General features: G+C 38.8%; 1 protein-coding gene across 2 annotated transcripts in view; it reads right to left on the bottom strand.

Moving 5' to 3' along the window:
- The window catches only part of SLC25A26 (solute carrier family 25 member 26), a 144,613-nt gene that overhangs the window by 101,220 nt on the left and 17,515 nt on the right, over window positions 1-25,878 (bottom strand). For both annotated transcript variants that reach the window (XM_060109165.1, XM_060109166.1), the window contains 2 exons: window positions 5,378-5,482; window positions 4,187-4,234 (listed from right to left, as the gene is read on the bottom strand). In XM_060109165.1, coding sequence (XP_059965148.1) covers window positions 4,187-4,234; window positions 5,378-5,482 — 153 coding nt within the window. The remainder of the gene's footprint in view (window positions 1-4,186; window positions 4,235-5,377; window positions 5,483-25,878) is intronic.

Here is a 25,878-nt window from a genome sequence, read left to right as displayed (position 1 = left end):
GTTCATACACCCAGTCTCACTTAAAATTAAAATTACAGTGAGATCATTTTTCACCTCTGAGATTGCTAGTACCGTTGGTGAACCAGGGGTCCACAGAGAGCTCCCACACTGTAGGCAAAAGGGTCGACTGGTACTGCTGCGAAGGGCAATTGGGCGATTTGCATCAAAATTACAAATGCCCATACACCCCTAACTAAGAAATTCCACTTTTCAGCATCTAACCTACAAACATTCTCAACCATGTATGAAATGACACAGGAACAGTATGATTCATTGTAGCATGTCTGCTCTGCCCATCAGTGAGGAAGTGGTGGTACAAGGATCCCTTCGTACAATGGAGTCCTACACAATCATACAAAAGAGTGTGCCCCTATAAAGTGATATAAAATGATCTCTAAAATATTTTGGTTAAAAAGCAAGTAAGATGCTGAACACCTAGGATAGGGTAGCTCTGGAAAAACACACAAGAGACTTATATAACATGAAGACCTTGGGGGGAAAGGAAATGATAGAGCTGGGAAAGAGGATTTGAAGGACGATTCTTAAGGCTTGATTCCTAAAGGTTCCTGTTTCCAGCCACTGGATTAGGGAAAATTCTCACTGCCTGAAATAGACAATAAGGGAAACTGGGTTTGGAACTGGCGAGTGAACTTTGCAGTCAGAGTGGGGAATGCTGCACCTAAAGGGACAGATTGAGGGCTTCAGTGAACTCACGGAACAGGATGAATGACTTGTTCTCGCCTGCCCGAGTGCTTGATTTTGACTGCATGAGTAACAGAATTTGGTGGGAGACTTGTGTTATGGAGGCCTGGGAGCAAAATAAGGGTGAGAGGGGGAGAGAATTCTCACCTATCTCAGATCTCTTTAGTTGCTACACTCATCTACCAAAAAGAAGCCAGGAGTTACTCATTACCAAAACGGCAACATCCTGCCAGTGAGGCCACTCCAACTGTATTTCACTGTGAGATTCGTTGCAGATAACAGTTAAAAACCAGTAATTTAGAGAAAAAAAAAAAAAAACACAGTAATTTATCCTCCAAACTCCAGTGGACATATGTCAGGCTCTTGCGAGAGCTTTTCCCATGTGCTTGATTCCAGGTCCCTGGCAAACATTCGGCTGGGGTGAGAGGTTCAACCATTCCTCCTGGCAAATACCCAACTTGGGTGAGTGCTTTTTTGAAGCTCCGGCTTGAGGTAGAGGGAGATCACTCCTGCCTCTTCTCTGGGCGTGAAAACCCCAATTCTGCATCGATAAGCAAGGTACACACAACGTGTGTTCTTTCACACCCTTGGGCCTTTGTATGTGTTGTTACATCTTCCTGTCTCCTGGACTACTTCTAAGTGACACCTCTTCAAGAATTAAGTCCGGACTATTTTTTATTCATGCAATGAATACTGGGTACCACTCAAGCACTGCTTCCTCTATAACCTCTGCTGCATCTTGAACATATGTGTCATTTCAGCCCTATTACACTGCCCTGTAAAGTGTCTGCCCCCCGTTTTCTTCCCCACCAGAATATGAATCCTTTAGGGCAGAAGTGTTCTGCGAGGTGCCCAAGACACAGCAGGCACTCTTAAAGTGACTGTCGTGTAGAATGTGTGGATAAAATGCATTTGCTGAGCCTAACTTATTCCTACTTTTTTTTTTTTTTGGAAACGACTTGCCTTTCTCTGCTTTCTTTCTAATTCACATCCAAGGTCGTGAGGCTGTTCTCCACAGAACTTTCGGGACAACGGACCCATTTGAAATTAGCCTGGCTATCAAAGTAGCTGTGATTTTGTTCCCCGTTTCCATCTTACTGGAATAACCACACTGCCCCACAATGCTTGGCCACATCTAATTTGGCCTAGATCATGAGGAAAATGAATACTGAAAGGGTGAGGTAAAGAGTATAATCGGTTCACCTTGCTTAGACTCCATCTAAAATTCACAGTAACTAAAATAATTTAGGAGAACATAAGGGATAAGCATGCAATCTCCACAAAAATCAAATGTAGTAAAAACCATGTGACGGCATTCAGAAAATCTAAAGAACACACATAATCTATCTTATGACACATGGATTCAAACTTCAATCTCATTCTAATGGGCTACTGCGAGGGAGATAAAACTATTTTAAAGAAAAAACTGTACACAGAATAAATGTATGAGTTTCCTGGTGACTCTCACTAAGGCTTCAATGTATTTTCTTATTGAAACAATCAAACAAGCTCTTGGCGAAAAGATTTGATACTGGTGTCAGAACGATGTAAGAATTGAAACTATTTATAATGTAAAAATTTTGTTTAAAGCAGATACATCACTTCTTATTTTTCTCATTTTGAAAAGAAGCGATGTTTCATTTAGCGCGAAAAGATTTAATACTGGTGTCAGAACGATGTAAGAATTGAAACTATTTATAATGTAAAAATTTTGTTTAAAGCAGATACATCACTTCTTATTCTTCTCATTTTGAAAAGAAGCGATGTTTCATTTAGCAGTAACTCTTCTCTCATTCTATGAGAGAATCTGTACAAAAGCAATATTTCAACTAAAATCAGTTCTGAAGGATATTTTTACGGAAATGCATAATGCAGAAGACCCCAATTAAATTTCCAACAAAGCACTGCCTTCTTGAGTAAACAGTCATATCACTAGGGGCACACTTTTTGCAAGAAATGCAGCCTAGAAATTAATTACTAGTGTGACATATGTCAAAACAAATTTTTAAAAGAATAGAATGCAGTTGTAACCATGTGTTTTACCTATTTGTATGCATAACCAGTATTCTCTGGCATGTAAATACATTCATTTATTCAGCAACTCTCAGAAAAACAAAAAAAGGTTTATTGCCCCCCCCTTTTGCCCTTCACCCAGGTGAAACCTGAGTAAATAACACGTGTTTAATGAGTGGGAAAATAAGTACAGAATGAAGATACAGTGCAGGTGGTATTTTGAAAGGCAGAAGTCATCTTCACACAAATAACTAATCTTGAAACATTCAGTCTGCCTTCAGAAGTTTTTCCAAGATATACATCAACCACACCACACTACACTAAAGGTTATTACTTTGTGGAAATCAAAGCTTTAAGTAACAGTGCTGGTGTTTCATAAAGAAGACTGTAATCTATACTAACAACAAACAAACAAAATAAACAGACTACCTGGGAATAAAATTCAGACTTCAAAGATTTCAATATTCTGCTAATTATGACAATATTTATTTAAATTAAACACATTTTTATAAATGAGAATGTTTTAGCATCCAAGGGAAATCCAAACAGAAAACAAGGATTCAGAGCAGAGGTATGCAGAATCTCTTCTGTATTTTAATAGAAGATTACGTCCTAATCCTTTTCACAATGTATACCTATATCAAATCATCACACTGTACACTATGAATGCCTCACAATTCTATTTGTCAATTATATGTCAAAAAGCTAAAACACAAAAAAACCCTAGGATTTAAACTCACTAAAAAAAAGAAAAAAACTTATGTCCCAAACCAAAGACTTCTCTTATATCCCATATCCCAGTTATCTATAAATCAACTTTTAAACTTCAACATAGCCTCCTCTATATGAGCCAAAAATTAAAACATGCTTCCTGCAGTAATATATATACTAAAATCACTTTGCTTTTTCAACCAAAAAAAGAAGACATTGACCAGATATTGAACCACAGAATTTCGGAACTGGAAGGCTTGCTCTGGGGGCACATTGCACTGCAAGTCACGGGCAGGGTCAGCTCTCCAGTCCAGACTGAACTTCCCAATTCATCATATTTTGCTATCAGGAAGACAAGAGCTAACTGCATGATTTTTCACATAAAAATAGACCTTTGGGACACTTGTCTCCCAGAGTGCTTCTTTCCTTACCAATTTTTCATTCATTCTGTATATTACAGTAATTAGCTTGATATCTTACCCTTAGTAGTTATTTCTTCATATCTTAGCTATCACAGCCATGTAGCCTCCTATGATAAGACTGAAGCTCTAGGATGGGCCTTCTGACCACTGGGGCTGCTCTTTCAGCTGACCCATTCTACCCAGTCATCAGATGTAAGAGCCAAGATAAGACTAAACAGTGTTTTAAAAAGTGATCATAATTTCCCTTTGTAATTTTTTAAACCAGTCTCTCCAAATAAATTTACTAAACAAAGCATATCATTCTTTTGTACTTCAAAATTGGAAATTAAGTTACTTACCTCTCTTAAAACAGTGCTTTTGTAGCCTCGATACAATCCTTGGATGCCCTGAAACAAACAAAAAGCCAAAACCTCAGAAAGTTAGAATAGCAGAGACTTCTAAATGACATTCTGCATGAAGCAGATTGACCTTTTCTAAAGTTTGAGTTTTGAAATATTCACAATGACTACAGTTCTATAAGAGGTTAAAGCTTTTAAACTGGCCTGAAGTATATAAAGCTCAGATCAGCTCCCTTTAAAATGGGAACATCTCTAATAATAAAGCTGACTACATATTAATTAAACTTTACTTATTTTCAACATTTCTTCTCTTGAAAAAAAAATACTTGAGAAGCTTTAAATAAACATATTTTCAAAACCAAATGCACATAGAATGCCAATTATCCTTTCACAAAAGAACAGAACTATATTTTATAGTTTCAATTATAAGACGTCACAATGCATGAATACTCTCTCAATAGTGAGAGATACCTCTAGACAAGCCTTGACTTATCTGTTTAACTATCCACACGATTCAACAGGGACCCTTTACTGGACTGATCTCAATCATACAATTAAACACTCAATGTCTGCTCACCTAGGTGACAGAGGGATTAAGAATAAAACTTTTCTAAAACCTAGGCTCACTGAAATTTTCATGTGACTGATTCCATTTTAAAGAAAAAAAAAAGGGGCTTCTGTACAAACTACAAAGAAGAGCAGCTCACTGGTCCCTAGCCACATGGCCAGCAGGCATGATTTTGGATCCACAGGTTAACATGAACCAGTACAAGAGGAATTACATTTTTATATAAACATTACGACATTGGTCACTAATATCAGTCCATTACCACAGGCCTCTTCCATGGGTCCTCAAATTCTATACTGACGTTTTAATATAGTATCTTTATTCACTTTACATATTCACTATTTATTCCATATCTGATTCCAAAAGAATGATAAGACTACTGCAATGTAGGACACACACTTAGTAGTGTGGTTGTTTAGAAATTTGAAAAAGAAATAAAAATGAAACTAAAAATTTTGAAAACAATGGAAAGGCAAAGATAATCTTAGCATAAAAAGTTGCTATAATTGGACAATAAATTTAGCTTTAAGGTCTCTTCTAAGGCTCCTAGGATGAGGGCCACAGTGTTCCTATTAGCTACCAAACAATATTCTCAATAAGAGAGCTTAAAAACATATTCTCACCTCTTGACATAAGATGTTAGAGAAAATGTGAAATGTTCCTGAAGAAGCAGATACCTGTGCCCTCTGCTTAACTACTTCAGAAGGAACTCGAATCAGGCAAGCAACCTAAAATATACAAATTTAATGATAACCTTAAAAAGAAGTAACTGCTATGAAAAAGGAAATTGCTTCATAAGCAAAAATTACAGTTAAACAAAAGCATAATGTACAGGTTCAGTGCAAGGTGCAAAAAGTTGGTGTTTTTCTCGTTTTTTTTTACCCTAAAACACTTAGAGCATTACTGGACATGCATTGTGTTACCAACACAGAACATCTCCTCCCTGGTCCCACGTAGATTCTCCTACCTCCTGCGTCACCGCTCCAAACAAATCTGTCTATAAGCCACTCGACGGGAAGAAGCACATGCACTCATTCTGAACTCCCAATACCTACAAGGACATCTGGCGTTCACATGACAGCCATTTCAAACATGTTTGCTCAATGAATGAATCAAAAGGGCCTTAGCTTTACTGGAGTAACACACATCAGTAGAGGCAAGACTGAAAAGCGGCTGGTTACCTCAAACCCTCCATCCCACCCCACCCTCAGCCTTGGCCAGCTCCCAACCGCAGCACCCCCTGACCTCCCCACCACCCAACAGCTGAGGAGTAACTCCAGGCACTCCCGGGCCCTGCTCCAGCATTTGAGTTGACGTAGGTCCCGACTAGTCAACAAACAATTGTAACATCACCCTTGGTGACATGCCAGGGTCAGTTACACACCACTCAACCTCACACTTCCAGGACTCTGCCTTCAGTAACCCACTTATCTTCAGAAATATTAAGAATTGGCCAAACCGGAAAGAACTGGTCTGCCCACTGAAGGACAGAAGGCAGGGGAAAGGGCAGCAGGCAACAGGGAGGGAGACATATAAACTGATATTTTAAACTGTTTTAATGGAAGTCCTGTATTTAAGCCTCTATACACTAAGTAGCCTGTCAAGGATACAAACTTTTTTTCCAATGTGGAATTCACACACCTGACTCTGGTGTTCAATATTTTGTATATGGTTAAGGAGATTAATTTTAAAACTTTTACAATATATATTTCATATACAAATATATATATTTGAGGCACAGTAAGAAATGTGGACAATCTTCAGTGACACACGCAGCAAAATGGAAACAAGAAATTTAACAAAACCATCCCACCAAATAGGATGTTTGCCCTTTTCAAGAGTCTCCTAATTCCTAATTTGAGATTACTACCCAGTTTGGATATTATATAAGGCTTTGTCTCTCTACTATTAAGTAGCTCTAAGGTACAAATCAGCAAACTTTTAATGTAAAAGATCAAATAGTAAATATTTTAGACTTTGCAAGCCAAATGGTCTCTGTCACAATGGTGCAACCATGCTGTGGGAACACAAAAGCAGCCATAGATAATAATGTGTAAGTGAATGGTGTGACTGTGTTCCAATAAAACCTTATTTATAAAGACAGGTGATGGTTTGCCAACCCCTGCTCTAGGTATAAACACTGGCAAATCCTTCTTTGGTATTAGCCTTGGTAAGAGCAGAGTAGGCACAGAACAGATGTAGGCCTCAGCAACCCCAGGAAACAAGGGATAGGGATGGCATGTAATGTGATTCTAGGTGTCATGGAGTCAGCTAACAAGGGCATATCACCTCTGAAAAGTAGCTCAAAAGTAATAGTACTTTATGTGGATGCACTCCAACTGATATGGTTAGAATAACGTATCAGTTGGAGTGCATTAATTACCTGAAGTTATTTTTCTCCCCAAACTGACAAGACTTACAAAACAATATAATCTACTTTTTCTTCGTTCAAACATTTGAATGCCTTTTGTCTGCAAAGATATCTACAATTTAGGCCAATATAGCTTTCCACCCACAGTCTCCCTTCAAATTTACCTGATTCAGTTCAACAAAAATACGTAGAGCCAGACACTGCACAAGACACTGCCTGGTAAAGAAGACTAAGATGGTGCCCTGACTTCAAAGAACTCACAGCCACGTATAAATAGTTTCAATAATATTGATACATGGCAAGAAACAGAGTAAAATTAAAAAGAGGCAAAGACAAGTATCACAGCAAACGGAGAGGAGGGGTATTTAGTCCAACCTCCAGACTGAGGGAAAACTGCCAGAGATTATGCCTTCACAGAACCTTCCAAAGGAGCAAGAATTAGCTGGCAAGAAAGGTAAAAAGGGCATGATGGGGAGTGGAAACAGAAAAGCACACAATACGAAAGCAGGGTGTTCAGGGGTAACAGAACCATCCCATATCAAGTTAGCATTCCACAGTGTGTACCCACCCAAGCCATTCCATATCACCAAAACCTCAAGTTTAAGGTCAAGAGTAATGGGGAGTAAGACTGGACAGACAGCCAAGAAGGCCCTGTATGCCACGCAAGGAGCTTGGACTTCACTGTATAGACAATGGGACCAACTGGAACAGTTTAGGCAGAGGATCTTAGCAACATGGGTGGACTTGGAGGGCATTATGCTGAGCGAAATAAGTCAGAGAAAGCCAAATACTGTATGGTATCACTTAGATGTGGAATCTACAAAACACAACAAACTAGTGAATGTAATGAAAAAGAAGCTGACTCACAGATACAGATAATAAGCCAGTAGTTACCAGTGGGGAGAGGAAACAGGGGAGGGGCAATATAGAGGTAGGGGATTAAGAGTTACAAACTATTACATATAAAATAAGCTAGAAAGATATATTGTACAACACAAGGAATACAGCCAATAGTTTACAATAACTATAAATGCAGTATAACCTTTAAAAGTTGTAAACTACTATATTGTACACCTGTAACATATAAGTACATCAACTATACTTCAATAAAAAATAAAATAAAATAAAATACACACAAAGTTTGGGCAGAGGAATGATAACCTGTGCTTTAGGGACATCACTCTGGCTGCAGTAGGTAGAAGAATAGTTGCAGGATGGGAGAGAAGAGAAAGATAAGAAGCAAAGAGGAAAGACAAAAAGAAGGCAAGACACAAGCTCTGAGACTGCTACAACAGTTCTGTAGAAGATACCAGGAAATGAATATGGCTCAGAGAAGAAGGTTCAAATTTGACGGAAGAGTCAGGAGTAAAATGAAAGGACCTGGTGACTGATAAGAGGTCAGGAGTGGGGAGAGAGTAAGATGCTCCTACAGTATAGTGGTGCCATTAAATGAGACCAGGGGGGCAGAGGAGGAAAACAAGTTTAGAGAGAAAAGGATAAATTCACTCTGGGAAATGTTGAGCAGGAGAAATCTGTGGCACATGTAAGGGGCTGTGTCTATCCAAGAAATTAATATCTGACTATAAAGCTAGAAAATAACAAGGCTAGAGATACACACATAGAAGTCATCAGCATATAGGTGATGGCTGGAACCAAGAGGGTAGATTACCTAAATAAAGAGCAAAAAGGGAAGGTCAAAAGGCCAAGAATGGAAGCCCAAGGAACACCCACTCTTACAGAGCAGACAAAAAGAGAAGAACTGATCAGACATATGAGAAGGAGGAAATCGCTATGGTGAACACTGGTCTTCTGTGGCTGCCCAGTTTTCAACTCTCATATGTGAGAGGCTTCCCAGCTCAAGAAAACAAAGGGTGTCAGTCACTCTCCTCCCTGGCCTTGTCACCAACTTAGGTCCAGCCACAGGCTTGCTGCCTCATGAGAAGCGCGGCTTGTATATCCTCCGGCGTAACCTTGTCACACAATTGGATTCCAGGCAAGAAAAAAGGGCCTCCTCTTTTTTTTCAGATGCCCCCTAGTTGGTGTCCACTTGGCCACAGTTGTGTGACATGGCCACCCCTTGTTAGGAAGGCTGAGAATGTGGAGATCTAGCAAAGGGTTAGGCAGACTGCCACCCAAACCAAATCAAGGGAGAAGCGAAAAGTAACAGTCTTTGCCAACTTTCCAAAAACCAACCTTTTTTCCCACAGGTTAGCCAAGATCAGTTTCAACTGAAAGCAACCAAGAATGCTACTCGATATTCAAGGGGACCAGAAGTCTTAGATGGAGATTTGCAGAGCAATGGGTCAAGAGTATCAACCAGTGCACACATGAGGGTTACTGGAGTTCCCAAGAATTGTTTCAATGGCGGGCTGGGCCAGGAGACCCATTACGGTGAATTCATAAGTGATTCAGAGATGGAGGCGGGCAAGTAGAGAACTACACCAGGAAGCTGGTGGAGACGTTAGGAGAGATGGGTTCATAGCTAAAGGAAGTTCTTTGTCTTATCTATGGTATTTGTACACAGGATGGGGGAAAGTGGTAAGAGCAAGGCAGAGACTGACAATTTAGGAAAGAAATGGGATAACACATGAAGACCCCAGAGGCTATGAAAAAGGTAGAGCCAGGAGCCCAAGCACATGCCTACACTGCTGGGATGACCACCCTTGGCCTGTGCTGCCCCTCAGCATAGGGCAACATCCTGCATCTAAACTGGGCTTTTCATTCAGGGCTCAACTCCAGGAGGGAATGAGCAGTGGTCTGGGTGAGGGTCTTCAGACCTAAACTGTGGCCCCAGCTTTGTCAGTGATCTCTCAAGCACTGTTGGACCAGAAATCTTCATGGTACACTTTTAGGCTTTGATTTCTAAAATTCTTAATTTTCTCCAATCATACCTTCTCTTTTTTACCTCAAAAGATTCTCCTTATTCTCCAAATAAACTCTTTCCTCACTATTCTCATTCCCCCCCAAAAAAACTATTTTAACTGAAAATTTTTTACTTATTAACTTATACCATATAGTTTTTAAAATATATTACTTTCTCTCCTACTAAACATAAATACTGTGAGGGCAAAAAGAAAATATGCATTAATTTTACTAATCAACTGGAATCAACTGGGACGGCGGAGGGGACAGGAAGTGCTCTGGTATATTTTTTTCCAAGCTTTATTTAGGTTTGACAACATTTTATCTACTATTTTTTGGTATTATTTCATGTAAAGTAAATAAAACTACCCAAGAAGAGGGGAAATGCAAAAATTACTCATTTCCAAATAAATACCTTACCAATACTCCAAAATTTTTTAAATATATCTTTTTCTTTGAACTGAAGAGACTACCTTTATATATAGTTATAAAAAGACTAGAAAAAATAGAGTTGGATTACAGGTGATGTTTCTCCTTTTCTGCCCACTTGCATTTTCTAAATTCTCTACAATGAACATGTATGATTACTTCACAAGTTTCTTTAACATAATTTCAAAGGGCAAAAACATTTGTTATGCACCAAAGATTTTAAGTGAGGGACAAAATAAAATCAAAGGACTAACTTAAAATATGCTTTTAGATGCAATCCTATTTATTAGCCTTGACAAAAGCAACATTTAGCTTTAATTTAGTGACAATAACACACACGCCCAAAACAGACTAAAGAGCTTACCACTAAGGCCTAAAACTGGGTATAAATTATGTTACTTTCGGTAAGAGTGTAAACTTTTAAATCCATGCTAATAAACCAGGATAGAAAATTAAGTCCACTGAAACTTACATGAACCTTACAGGGCAGCTCCCAGCATCTAAAACTCACTACAGAAATGAAAATAAATAAATAAGAAAAGAAAGAAAAGGGTACTCTAACACCTTGTATTTTTCAACTCAAGAGGTCAAGAGTGAAATATGACCCCAATATGTCAAGAAAATAGGAATTGTCCACTTTTGTGCCTTGGCATAAATATTTATAGAACTTCATGCTTCATAACCCTCCATGTTCTTACATTATATTTTTATTTCTTAAAAATACAGCAGAAGAGAAATTTTGTAAAGGTTCTCAGATGAAAAACAATCTAACAGAAGAGGTACAAAGCACCCAGCACGGTTTCCTGACTTCCCCGGCATGGCAATTTTGGTGTAAGAGGCCACAAAGTAATGCCTCTATTTCCTTCAGCAACTACCTTGCCTTCCATTTGGTTTTCTATTAACTCTGATCTATCTTAGATTTGAATCTGAGCCGCCAAGGAGTATTTCACTGCACAGGAACAAAAACATGTTATAGCATCATGGTCCTATGAAAGGAAATAAAGGTAATGTCATCTGTGGGTCTTGGGATAAAGCCATTCTTCAGAGCATCCTTTCCTCAGACGTCCGGGGTTCAGTATGAATCCATGACCCAGGGAGGGTGACATTTTCATTAAACCCAAAAATGTTGTATATGTTAAAGTTCTAACAAAAGACAGACAACTAAAGCTTTCCATAAAGAAAATACATGTCCCCAGTCTTTTTAAAATCAGCATTAAAATGCAATACTGGCCTCAGTGGAATTTAACATACCAAAAATCTGAGGAACTTTAAATTGAGAATGATTGCAATATTAAAGTTGCTACTGGGCCTCCCTGGTGGCGCAGTGGTTGAGAGTCCGCCTGCCGATGCAGGGGATACGGGTTCGTGCCCCGGTCTGGGAGGATCCCATATGCCGCGGAGCGGCTGGGCCCGTGAGCCATGGCCGCTGGGCCTGCGCGTCCGGAGCCTGTGCTCCGCAACGGGAGAGGCCACAACAGTGAGAGGCCCGCATACCGCAAAAAGAAAATAAATAAATAAATAAATAAAGTTGCTACTAAGACTTTAACATAAATAAAAACTTTTCTGATGTGGTTTTCATTTTTGAAATGGAGAGCAGAATGTTTCCTTTTAGTATTTACTGACCACCAAGATGCAAAACTACAAGTCCTAAGACTAACTGTATGAAAGGAAAAAAAAATCACAGTGAACTCTGGCCTCACAATAGGTATTGTAAAATGAGTGAAGGCAGAGAGGAGAGAGAGAAAGATGCTGCTAAACTCCCTGGTTCATTCATTGCCCAAGCCAAGCTCCAGACTTCCACACATCACCTGCCAGCCATTTACAGTCTCACTTCCATCCTCTCACTCTTGAAATGCTCTTCAAAGTTGCTGGACATCACCTACAGTAACTTGCATTAACACTGTATCTTTTACCCAACTATTTCAACATAGTTCACAAAAAAATACCCAACTTAAGACTTTTCCTTAGAAAACTTGATAATCAACAGCCTATAAATATTCATCTCGTATTAGAAGCTAATTATGTCAGTATTTAATATATAAATCAATCTAAGATAGAAGTTACCAAAGGTCAGGGAACTATTTGGCCTAGGGAGCAAGGGGAAAACCCAAATCTTTTGATTATCATTTCCAGAATTTTTTTTAATTGAAGTATAGTTGATTTACATTGTGTTACTTTCTTGTACAGCAAAGTGACTGTTATATATTTTATATATATATATTCTTTTTCAGATTATTTTCCATCATAATTTATTACAAGACACTGAATATAGTTCCCTGTGCTATACAAGTAGGTCTTTGTCGTTTACTTTATGTATAGTAGTTTGTATATGCTAATTCCAAAATCCTAATTTGTCCCTCCCCGTTTCCCCTTTGGTAACCCTAAGTCTGTTTTCTATGTCTGTGAGTCAATTTCTGTTTTGTAAATAAGTTCATCTGTATCATTTTTTAGATTCCCCACATATAAGTAATATCATGATATTTGTCTTTCTCTTACTTACTTTACTTAGTATGATAATCTCTAGGTCCATCCTAGAGATTGGTCCAAGCCAATGCTTCAAATGGCATTATTTCATTTTTTTTATGCCTGAGTAATATTCCATTGTGTGTGTGTTTCTGCGTATACATATACATACATATGCATATACATATATATGCATATATACTCACCACATCTTCTTTATCTGTTTATCTGTCAATGGACATGGACATTTAGGTTGCTTCCATGTCTTGGCTACTGTAAATAGTGTGGCTGTGAACACTGGGATGCATGTATCTTTTTCAATTATAGTTCTCTCCAGATATATGCCCAGGAGTGGGATTGCCAAATCATACAGCAACTCTTTTTTTTAGTTTTTTAAGGAACCTCCATACTGTTCTCCATAGTGGGTGTACCAATTTACGTTTCTACCAACAGTGTAGGAGGGTTCCCTTTTCTCCACACCCCCTGCACCATTTACTGTTTGTAGACTTTTTGATGATGGCCACTCTGACCAGTGTGAGGTGATACCTCACTGTAGTTTTGATTTGCATTCCTCTAATAATTAACAATGTCGAGCATCTTTTCATGTGCCTGTTGGCCACCTGGATGTCTTCTTTGGAGAAATGTCTATTTAGGTCTTCTGCCCATTTTTTGATTGGGTTGTTTGTTTTTCTGTTATTGAGCTGTATCAACTATTTGTGTATTTTGGAAATTAAGCTCTTGTCAGTCACACTGTTTGCAAATATTTTCTCTGAGTCTACAGGATGTCTTTTTGTTTTGTTTATGGTTTCCTTTGCTGTACAAAAGCTTTTAAGTTTGATTAGGTCCCATTTGTTTATTTTTGCTTTTATTTCTATTGCCCTGGGAGACTGATCCAGAATTATTTTTCATTAAAGGTATATCATATTTACATGCGGCTAATGAGTTTAAAGGTTCCAGGTTTAATTATCAGCTAATTCTTCATGTTTAAACCAGCAACTCTATAATTAGTTCAACAGAAACTTAAGTAAGTTGAATAGAGCCAATCAAAGTTTAATCACATTCAAAGTAAAGCTACTTTAGACTTTGCAGAGTAAACTCCAAGTGGCAAGTTAATGAGAGAGAGAATGAAAATTCAGGGCACTCTAAAATTTTTTTAAAAGCACAGTTTACTTACTTGTATTTTATTCCACATTCCCAAAATTGTTTCTAGAAAGCAGGTTTCCAAATTAAGAACACCTAACATTATCTTTCTACACCACCATTTAAATTCAAAACCCCTACAAGTGAACAGTTCATCTGTTTGTCAATTCTGCCATCTGCTGGTTACAAATGGAATCACAGCTGTTGATAAAATAATGCAAAAAGTAATTGTTAAATCCAAATGTACCTTCCTTAGGGTTTAAATTTTATCCACTCATACTGAGTTATAAGTTAACCATGCCTTTCTTCCTTATAAATAAGACTCTTTCCACATACACAAATAGCCAATAGGCATGGAAAGAAAAAAAAATTTTTTTTGTAAGTATAGGTCTTCTCTTTCCTGACAAAACTAACATTCTTGATAATCCAGACTCTAGACAAAAAGTTAATAGTCTTCTCAACAAAAGTAATTTATATCTTTTAGGCCCTGTGTCTTGAAGTTATTTACAGAATTTTACAGAACACAGAGGTAAGCTTCAAACGGCTTTTTCACTTTTATAACTTTCTGTAACAGGACGGGGCCATGATTTCACATTTGATGACAAGTCTCATGGATGCATTTATATACCCAACCAATATAAAATCTGAAAATGGAGGAGACTGTAATGCTAACTACACTAATTTCCTATTGCTGCTGTGACAAATTACCACATAATTAGTGGCTTAAAACAACAAAAATCTATTCTAATTCTGGAGATCAGAAGTCCAAAATGGGCCTAAGTGAGCTAAAAATCAAGGGGGCTTCTAGAAGCCCCCAGCATTCCTTGGTTTGTGGCCCCTTCATCCATCTTCAAGCCAGCAGCTTAACATCCTAAAACCTCTCTGACACACCCGCTTCCCTCTTATAAGGAGCCTTGTGATTACACTGGGCTCATCTGGATGATGCAAAAAAAAAAATCTTCCCATCTCAAAATCCTCAACTTAATCACATCTGCAAAGTCCCTTTTGCCATGTTAGGTAACATGGCCAAAGGTTTCAGGGACTAGTACATCTTCAGAGGGCCGCTGTTTTGCCCACCTATGTAACCAAATGCAAGTTTTAGAATCCTGACCTTGTCTTAGTTTAAGAAATCCAGAGTGATCTGAGTTCTTAGCATTACCCAAGTAATATACCTCACATCTCCAGTTGTGCATCAGTTCTGCCATTCTTAAAAGATGACATAAAAAATAGAAAATGAAGGTCTAATATTTGTCTAACTATTCACTCTGCAATGGTGTTTTATCGCCCACAGCAGCTGGGAAACCTTGTGTGCAGCACTAAACTTCTTTGAATTTCAATTTCTTCATTTTCTGAACTGACAGCCTTCCCAAAACTATAAAATTCTAGGGTTTCCCTGGTGGCGCAGTGGTTGAGAGTCCGCCTGCCGATGCAGGGGACACAGATTCATGCCCCGGTCCGGTAAGCTCCCACATGCCGCGGAGCGGCTGGGCCCGTGAGCCATGGCCGCTGAGCCTGCACGTCCGGAGCCTGTGCTCCGCAACGGGAGAGGCCACAACAGTGAGAGGCCCGCGTACAGAAAAAAAAAAAAAAAAAAAACTATAAAATTCTAAAAATGTGCTCCGAACAGCAATTTGTGTGACATGGGACCAGAACCAACACTTAATGAACACTTTATGTATCAGATGCTTAGGCTGAGCACTTAAGAAGTGCTGTATCACTTAAGCTTTACAAGAACTGTGAGTGGGGTAGCATTAACCCGACTTTTCAAGATAAGGAAAACAACAGCTTGGTAAGCTTGCATAAAGGACCTATAGACAGAGCAAATACACAGACAAGTCACCATTCTGACCCTCATCTGTGTAACTTGACAGCTCATGATCCATAAGCTGCCTCCTTTCAGAGGTCCTCAAAATATTCTCTACCTATTTAATAAATGTATCCAAGTTCTTTATATGCTCCTCAAGGACAGGGGTCAAAATTTCTTATTCTTTGTTTCTTAGCATCAATCACAGCACTAGGTGTGTAACAGGCACTCATATATCTACAAGTATTCAATTACAAACCAAAGCAAATTTATGACAGTAGCATTTAATTCATTATGCTACCAAGAACCCTACTCTTAACAATATGTTAAAAAATAAAGTTTTGTCACTGACAAAGTGCAGACCCCTCAGAAGCGGTTAATCTTAACTTCATCTTGGAGAGAAGTATTCGGTTTTTCCATTAACAGTGTAGTGGTGGTACTGACCAAGTAACATTCTTGTGGTTTAAGTTGGATTCTCCAGCTTCATCATCCTACGTGAAAATCATACTCATTGTTTCTACAAAGCTAAACTTAATTTGTGTAGCAAAAACTGACACCGCTCTTAAAGACAAAGCCAACACGGAGCTCCCCTCCCCTCCCATGCACTAACTACACAAGACGATCAATGAAAAGCACTGGCCAAGGTCATGAGTCAACACCACCTGAAGGAATGCTGCATACCACATCAGAGAGAAAAAGTCCACACAACAGAAAACAGTCTGAAATGCGGTGGAGAGAGAAGCCATTGGGAAAGTGGAGGGACGGTGGGTAAGAGGCTCTGTGACAAGTGCCTGTGAGAAAAATCTCTCAGCACATCCATGCGGATACTTTAATGAAAGACCACCAGCAGGATCATCACTGCACAGGGGTCCTGCCAGGCCCGGCCCTCTTCCTCCCCTTACCACTGTCAGCTCGGGCTCAGAGGGCCGGGACAGCTGGAGAGCTGGGGTGTGCTTCTGAGCTGAGCTCAGGAGACTGACAGCAAGCTCAAGCAGGCACACAACACAGACACACGATGAGATGACACAGGTACCCACGAGGAAAGAGGCACTGAAGGAACGCTGCTAGAAGGGCTTTTAAAGGAAGAACCTCCACCCTGACTCTCGTCAACTCACCTTCTCCCTCTGCATCCTCCGCCCTGCCTCAGTGGAGGCTCTAGTCATCTCTCTCTCCCCGGGATTTCTAGAACAGTCTCCGCCCCTCCATTCACACACCACGCCCAACTCCACACAGCTGCCAAAGGATGTTCTTAAAACACCAACCAGTGGTGCTCTCCTGCTCAGCCCTTCAGAGGATAACAGCCAAAACCTCCTCACCATAGCAGGCAGGGCCCTCTGGGACGACCGGGTCACATCTGTGCTCCACATGAAACGTGAAAGCGTCTAACAAGGGCTTTGCCTAAGTTCAATAGCCCTCCTTGGACTCGCAGCTCAAGGCCTAGCTATTCTCTGAGGCCTTTCCTGAATCAACACCCATCCACCCACTCTAATCCACTTCCCTTCAGGCTCTTGTACTTACTTTTCTTAAAATACCTGTAACCCTTTAGGGTACTTCCATACTTACATGTCCATCTGCACGGCTAGACTGAAAGTCTCTAAAGGCAGTATCTGGTCATTTTATCCTCAGGGCCGAGAACACACTAGGCCGTCCTAAGATCTAAATCCACACTGCCAGGTAAGGACAACAAAAGTGGTGGAGGAAACTAAGAGGAGCTGAACAAAAGCAGCTGATATAAAAGGAATCAAAGAGGTCCAAGTGGGGAAAGGACATAAAAAAGGAAAGGCAACGGAAAGGAAGTTATTTTTCGCAATTCTGTAGAAAATTCTTTGTGTAATTCTTATAATTTAGCATTCCTAAGAAGGAATTACAAAGTCTGTCTGCCTTACGTACTTAATGTTCTGAAGTACAAAAAGAGGCTCCCAGGCACAATGGAAAATGAACAGATGGGAGAACAGGGCAAAAGGCCCCCTTGGGAGAGGCACATGCTTAGATGCATCAGAAAGCAAAGTGCCTGAGTGTGGCTGGGTATCTAACAGTTCGGTTGCAGCTTCTAATTGTACAGCGAATTTCCTAGCACCGTCTCCACCCTCCTGCCTCCGTGCATCTTGACACACACAGGCATTTTCATCTGCAGCATTCCCGCGAGCTTCCCTCTGACTTGACAGTGACACTGCACTTCAGGGATACCCATCTTATTTTCCACTCAACTTATCTTCCATGACTCAATTATACAACTGCACAAGAGTCTGACAAACTGCTAACACAAGTGCAAGTGAGAGTTCCTCTCTATTAATTTATGGATGTTTCAAAACATATCATGATCATTTCAAAAGATGAAAAACATTTCAAAAGTTGTTAACCTTTCTTCTATTGTTTTGCTCAGTGGTTCTTAGAAAAGGCCAGTAGAGATCATGAAAAACACTATACATACACTTTAAACCATGATATTAACAGCATAGTTTAAAAAGAACTTAAATCCCTGCTAGGGAAAACACAATGATAAGTAACACATGCCCCATGCTGTGTAGCTGATAACACTCCTGACAACAATGCACCTAATCCTCCAAGCAGCCAATTCGGTGGAGAAGCTAAATAAAAACAATGTGCTTAACCCATATTCTGATGTTCAACGAGCCCCTCAAATGACTGCAGTACACTGCCACCCTCAAAAGTAACCAGTTTATTAAACTAGGATTTTTTAGTAGGCCTAAAAGTATGTAATTCTGAGGAAAACAAAAGGAATCACACTTTTGATCAGTGTGCTCCATACCTACTAAAATATTCTTATGCACATGACTGCCAAGTCAACTCAATAGAAATATTTACCACTGGGGTATAAATCAAAATTTTTGATAATCCTTTACGAGTGGTGCTTATATATCACTGAACACCAGAAACATCTAGGAATCTTGTTTAAAATGCAGGGCCCGGGCCTCCCTGGTGGCGCAAGTGGTTGAGAGTCCGCCTGCCGATGCAGGGGATACGGGTTCGTGCCCCGGTCTGGGAGGATCCCATATGCCGCGGAGCGGCTGGGCCCGTGAGCCATGGCCGCTGAGCCTGCGCGTCCGGAGCCTGCGCGTCCGGAGCCTGTGCTCCGCAACGGGGGAGGCCACAACAGTGAGAGGCCCGCATACCGCAAAAAAAAAAAAAAAAAATGCAGGGCCCACAACGCCACCTCCAAAAATCTTTATTTGTAACCTGCTGCCCAGGCAAATGATTCTAAAGTAGGTGCTCCCTGGGCCACACGGTTGTGTGAAGTACTGTTAGAGGCTGTCAGAAAAGCATTTACGAAACATGTTATCACTGGGTTCCTAGCTTTCTCAATCCCAAGTTAGAACAGGACTGGAAAGAAAAATCTACCAGCATCTATGTGTGTAAGGACATCCACAGACATCACCCATGAGCACATTAAATTCACAAGGGCCATTTTAGCAGCAAAGAAATTTTAATAATTCTTCTATTTCTGAAAACAATATTAACTAAGTCCGTAAGTAGGATAAGACCCAGGAAAAGTCAAATCCTAAAGTTGAAAAAAGAAAAAAAATCACTACCACTGCAATGTTATAGCATCTGTTATACTAAAGTAAACCCACCCCAACCCTTCTGATCTAATTACAGATTCTACTTCTCACAGGGCTTTTTCTGTGTCTGATGAAAACTGAGCTGTAAAATAATTGAGGCAGGGATTTAGAGATTTGGTACAGCAGACCTCCTAATAAAAATGGCACAAACGGGACTCTTCTCAGTGTTGTTCCATATTAAATCTTATTTGATCGATTTTACTGTATTCCAAATCACAAACATAAGGTAGAAGCTTGTAATTATAGTTTTATTGCTTTGTCATTAACTTTTAATCAAGCTGCTGCTACAGGGAATGGTTATTACAGCAGTGTTCTTTTGTTTCTAAGTTTCACACACTTACCATCACTACAACAAAGTAACCGTGGACACATTCAATGCCAACAAAAATATAGTATTGTTTCTAAGGATTGTGTCTGCAACATAACCATCTTATATCAGCGCAGGTGTGTTACAGAACAATGCCTGCACTAAACTATATCTGATTTTCTCTAGGTCTCTTTATACCTTTCTGATCACTGACAGATATAAATGTTCTTTGTTTTATATTCCTTATTTGTTCCTCCTAAATTCATCTGTTCTCTTACTTACAGTGACCATACTTGGCTGAGTCTGCAACCAATTTATGCTCTATGAAACTGAAAGCAAATTACTAAAACAGAAAGGCAGTAGGTACGTGTCTGAAGCATTTATTAAGAACAATGATACTGAATGGTTGCAGGAAGTTTAAGAAAGTTTAAAGATTACAGGAACACCAGAACAACATTTCACAAACTTCATAAATCTAATAAAATTCTTAGCATACTAAACTGTAACTGAATTAAAATCAAATAAAGTCAACATCAAGAGATGTTTCACAGGTGAAGTCCTCAACCTATGTACCTGCTGCTGATCAGTGCTCCTCTGAAGGCTCTCCAGGCATCACAGAAACTATAACAAGGCATCTGACATGAGGCCTTACTGCCTAAGGGACCATGGAAACCATAAGAGACACAATAAAGATAAGAATGTCCTAGAATTATTTATTTCCAGTCTTACAGATACCTATTTCCTAACTCTAAAGTCTACCTACGTCACCTTCTATGCCCAACAGTTCACAAAGAATATTACATTTAAAAGGCTCCAATTTTTAAAAAAATACCAGTTACAGATACTAACATATTAGAATACAGTGTTTTCTACAAATCAAAAGCTGCATCACTAACATGACTGACCTAACAGCTATCCTTTGCCCTATTTAATTATGCCACTTTATATATCCTTCGTAAGTCTAAGAGACAGAAATTTTATAAATTGAAGAAAGTCTATCCCCCAACATGGCAAACCAGCTTTCAAGCAAGATGGCCCTGTGGGAAATGAAAAAAGAAGTGGCCAAGTTCTTTTTGCTGCTTGCTCTCAGCAGCGTAATAGAAAATGTAAACCAACTGTTGAACTTACAAGGATATATTTAAACTAAATCAAAGCAACAGGCAATTCTAAAATAGAGGCTAGAGGGCTTCCCTGGTGGCGCAGTGGTTGAGAGTCCACCTGCCGATGCAGGGGACACAGGTTTGTGCCCCAGTCCGGGAGGATCCCACATGCCACGGAGCAGCTGGGCCCGTGAGCCATGGCCGCTGAGCCTGCGCGTCCGGAGCCTGTGCTCCACAACGGGAGAGGCCACAACAGTGAGAGGCCCGTGTACCGCAAAAAAAAAAAAAAAAGAGTCAAGAGCAGTCAAAGGGACAGAATTTTTAAAAACTGAGAGACACTGCAACTCTGACACATCCTTTGTTATTCTTGAGTATATATACTCGAAAATAACTGCATGCAATGAGGTTCTAATGTCAGAACATAATCACAAAAACACAATCTAAACCAAGGATAACAGGTTCAAAGATTTTTTTAAATTAAATATATATTGCTTTTAAATCGCAGACTAAACCAATATTCAGGCAGAATTCAAGCACTGGAGTCCTTACTTTGGGTAAGAGTCGGGGGGAATGAAAATTCCCAGAAATTGTACACAAATTGTCCATATGTTCACTTTCCTGGAGAGACAACCACAGGTTTCACTAGATTCCTAAAGGGGTCTCTGGCTCATAAAGGAACTACTACTTTATGCTCCTTGCTCCTCAAAAATTAATATATTGTTAGTCTCATCACACTAAAAAGCTCAGTAAATTATAGGCAATTTTTTTTTAATCCAGAGTTAGCTTAGGTCCTGCAAAATCATTTTTAAACCAATGACAAAAGGAAGTTTTATAGAAAACACTTCCGTGAATTTAGTGTCTTTCAGGCTAATTTCTTTCAAGATTCTCTTCAAGGAACCATCCAAATGATTTCTTAGATCAAGAAATTCATTGTATAGTAACGGGAAAGTATAAAATTATATATATATCCCAGATATAAATAAATAAATGCAAAAATGCTGAAGACCAGAGGTCATCTTTTTTTCCATATTACACACCATAACCTCAACAATTCAAATTATCACATGAATAGGGAGACACTCGCTTTTCTTTAAAACTGAGATTCTTTCCTCCATAATTCCTTTTCTCCTGGATTGTCCAAATATATTAGTATCTGATATGTGTTCATCAACCAAAATGATATAATATGACTTTTCTTTACAATAATTTATAAAGAAATTATCTTAACACTTCCCAACTCATTCTATGAGTCCAGTTTTACCTTGATACCAAAACCAGTCAAAGACACAAGAAAAGATAACTACAGACCAGTATCTCTTATGAATAAAGTAAAAGTCCTCAACAAAATACTAGTAAATAAATCTAGCACTATATAAACAGTATTATATACCATGATCAAGTGAGTTTTAACATTTGGGTTGCAACTGCAAGAGTGGTTTTAACATTTGAAAATCAATTAATGTAATACACCATATCAGTAAAATAAAGAATAAAACCACATGATTATCTCAACAGATGAACAAAAGGCACTGACAAAATGTAACCCTTTATGACAGAAAAAGTACTGAAACACTAAATACTTTCTTCCTAAGATCAGAAACAAGATAAGGATGTCCACTCTCACCACTCCTATTCAACACTGTACTAGAGCTTCTAACCAGAGCAGTTAGGCAAGAAAATGAAATAAAAGACATATAGATTGTACAGAAATAAGTAAAACTAGCTCTATGTGCAAACGATACAATCTTGTATATAGAAAATCTTTAAGAATCCACTAAACTTTAGAATTAATTAATGAATTCAGCAAGGTTGGAGGATACAAGATCAATATACAAAAATGAATTTATTTCTATACAGTAGCAATAAACTGAAAATGAAATGAAAGAAGTTCAATTTACAATAACATCAAGAAGAATAAATTACTTAGGAATAAATTTAACAAAAGAAGTGTAAAACGTATACTGTGAAACTACTAAACATTGTTAAAAGAAATTACAGAAGTCCTAAAGAAATGAAAAGACAGCCTATGTTTATGGACTGGAAAATTTAAGCATTTTTGTTAAGATGGTATGCTCCCCAAATTAATTTGCAGATTCAATGTTATCCCTATCAAAATCTCAATTGCCTTTTTGCAAAAACTGACAAGCTCATTCTAAAATTCACATAATGAGTTCCCTGGTGGCCTAGTGGTTAGGATTCGAGGCTTTCACTGCCATGGCCCAGGTTCAATCCCTGGTTGGGGAACTGAGATCCAGCAAGCCATGAAGTGAGGCAAAAAAAAAAAAAAAAAAAAAAAAAAAATTCACATAAAAATGCAAAAGACCCAGAAGAGGCAAAACAATCCTGACAGAAAAGAACAAAGCTGGAGGACTCACACTGCTGATTTCAAAACTTACTACAAAGCTGTGGTAATCAAGGCTCTGTGGTACTAGAATAAGGATGGACGTAGAGATCGATAGAATAGAACAGGTTCCACAAATAAACCCTACCTTTAAGTCAATTAGTACTTGATAAGGGTGCCAAGGCAATTCCATGGGTAAAGAATAGTTTAGCAAATGGCACTAGGTCAACTGGATATACACACGCAAAAGAATAAAGGTAGACCACAGCCTCAAACCAGATAAAAAAAATTAACTCAAAATGGATCAAAGACCTAAAAATATGAGTTAAAACTATAAAACTCTTGAAAGAAAACATAGGTATAAATATCTTCATGATCTCAGATTAGGCAATGGTTTCTTAGATATGACATCAAAGCACAAGCAATGTTAAGATAAAACATAAACTGGACATCATCAAAATTTAGAACTTACACTTCAAAGGACAACATTAAGTGAAAAAAATGCACAGAATGGGAAAAAGTTTTGCCAGTATATAAAGAACTCCTACAACTTATTAACAAAAATACAACCTAATTAAAGAATGAGCAAAGGAGATGCACAGACATTTCTCCAAAGTAGATATGTAAATAACCAATAAGCACATGAAAAGATGCTCAAAATCATTAGTTACCAGGGAAATGAAAGTCAAAATCACAATAAGATACCACTGAATATCTATCTGTTTGTTATAATCAAAAAGACAGGTAGGGGCTTTCCTGGTGGAGCAGTGGTTGAGAATCTGCCTGCCAATGCAGGGGACACGGGTTCGAGCCCTGGTCTGGGAAGATCCCACATGCCGCAGAGCAACTAGGCCCGTGAGCCACAACTACTGAGCCTGCGCGTCTGGAGCCTGTGCTCCACAACAAGAGAGGCCGCGACAGTGAGAGGCCCGCGCACTGCGATGAAGAGTGGCCCCCGCTCGCCGCAACTGGAGAAAGCCCTCACATAGAAACAAAGACCCAACACAGCCAAAAATAAGTAAATAAATAAATAATTTTTTTTAAAAAAAGTTAAAAAAAAAAAGACAGGTAACACCAAGTGGTGTCAAGGATGTGCAGAAGAAACTGGAACTCTTACACACTGCTGGTGAGAATGTAAAATGGTGCAGCCACTTTGGAAAACAGCCTTGGCGAGTTCCTCAGAGGGTTAAAAATAAAGTTACCATATGACCAATATTTCCACTCCTAGGTATGTATCCAAGAAAATCAAAAACATAGGCAACTGATGAGTGAACAAAGAGAATGTGGTATACCTCTACCACATGGATTATTATTTGCAAATCAAAAGGAACAAAGTTCTGATAAATGCTGTAGCATAGATGAAATCTTGAAAATGTAAGTGAAAGAACCCAGTCACGAAAGACCAGATTGTAGGATTCCACTTTTTTTATCTTTCAAGGATTTTTCAAATTTATTAACATATGGTTTTCATAATATTCTCTTCTTATTCCTTTCTAACAGCTTAATATGATAGAATTTGCATATTATAAAATTCATCCATTTTAAGGATACAATTCAATGGTTTTTAATATAGTCACAGACATGTGCAACCATCATCCTAGTCAATGTTAGTACATTTTCATCACCTCAGAAAGAAACTTCGTAGGATTCCATGTATATGAAATGTCCAGAATAGGCAGATCTATAGAGACAGAGTAGGTCATTGGTTGTTGCCTAAGGTGAGAACGTTGGGGGAAATGGGAAGTGACTGCTAATGGGTACGAGGTTTCTTTTTGGGGTGATGATGCTGCTCTAAAACTGACTGTGGCGATGGCTGCAGCTGTGAGTACAGCAAAAAACCATTGAACTGTACACTTTAAATGGATAAATCATACAGTATGTGAATTACATCTCAAAACAGTTATTATTTTATTTAGTTGTTTTCTCCTTTTTTGGGGTTTTTTTTTTTTTTTGGCCGTGCCATGTGGCTCACGGGATCTTAGGTCCCCAACCAGAGATTGAACCCGTGCACCCTCGGCAGCGAAAGCATAGAGTGCTAACCACTGGACCGCCAGGGAATTCCATAAAGTGCAATCTCTCTCTTTCATCACCCTCATCCACCATATTCTCAAGAGAAGATAATTAGGTTACAAAACAGTTTGTAGATTCTCATCCAAATTTTCTAAAGGAAAATAGTGCACAGAAAACAAAACTGCAATGTATCAGTTGTTTCTTATGTAAATCTTATAACGGCTGATTCATTTTTCTAACTTCCTAACGTAAATACATACCACTACTTTATTAAATGAAAAACGATATATACTACTTGACAAAATGATAAGAGACTTATAAACCGAGACCCTTCTCTTCACTTTCTTGTCCATTCCTGTTAATGCACCCTGCCCCTAACAACGTTCTGGGATTATTAAGACAGACTAGATAGAGAGATAGGCAGATACATACATACATACAAAACAAACAAGACAATGTGATTTGAAAGTAACAATAGAAAAGGACAATTTCTGGGTGGATACACAAAAATAATTTTAATTGAAGTTGTCCATTAGTAGTAGGCAGGAGGGACTGGAGAAAGGTTAAGTGGGTGAGGGGGTGGGAAAGCTCTTATTTGTATTATACTCTTCTCTGTGTTAGTTTAGAAAAAATATATATTCCTGTATTATTTTTTAATTACAAATATTTTACCACATACATTATGATTTACTGGCTCATGAATTATTTACAGACGA

The sequence above is a fragment of the Mesoplodon densirostris genome, chromosome 10, assembly GCF_025265405.1.
Source record: "Mesoplodon densirostris isolate mMesDen1 chromosome 10, mMesDen1 primary haplotype, whole genome shotgun sequence".
NCBI lineage: Eukaryota > Metazoa > Chordata > Mammalia > Artiodactyla > Ziphiidae > Mesoplodon > Mesoplodon densirostris.
This window is presented reverse-complemented; position numbering and strand designations above follow the sequence as displayed.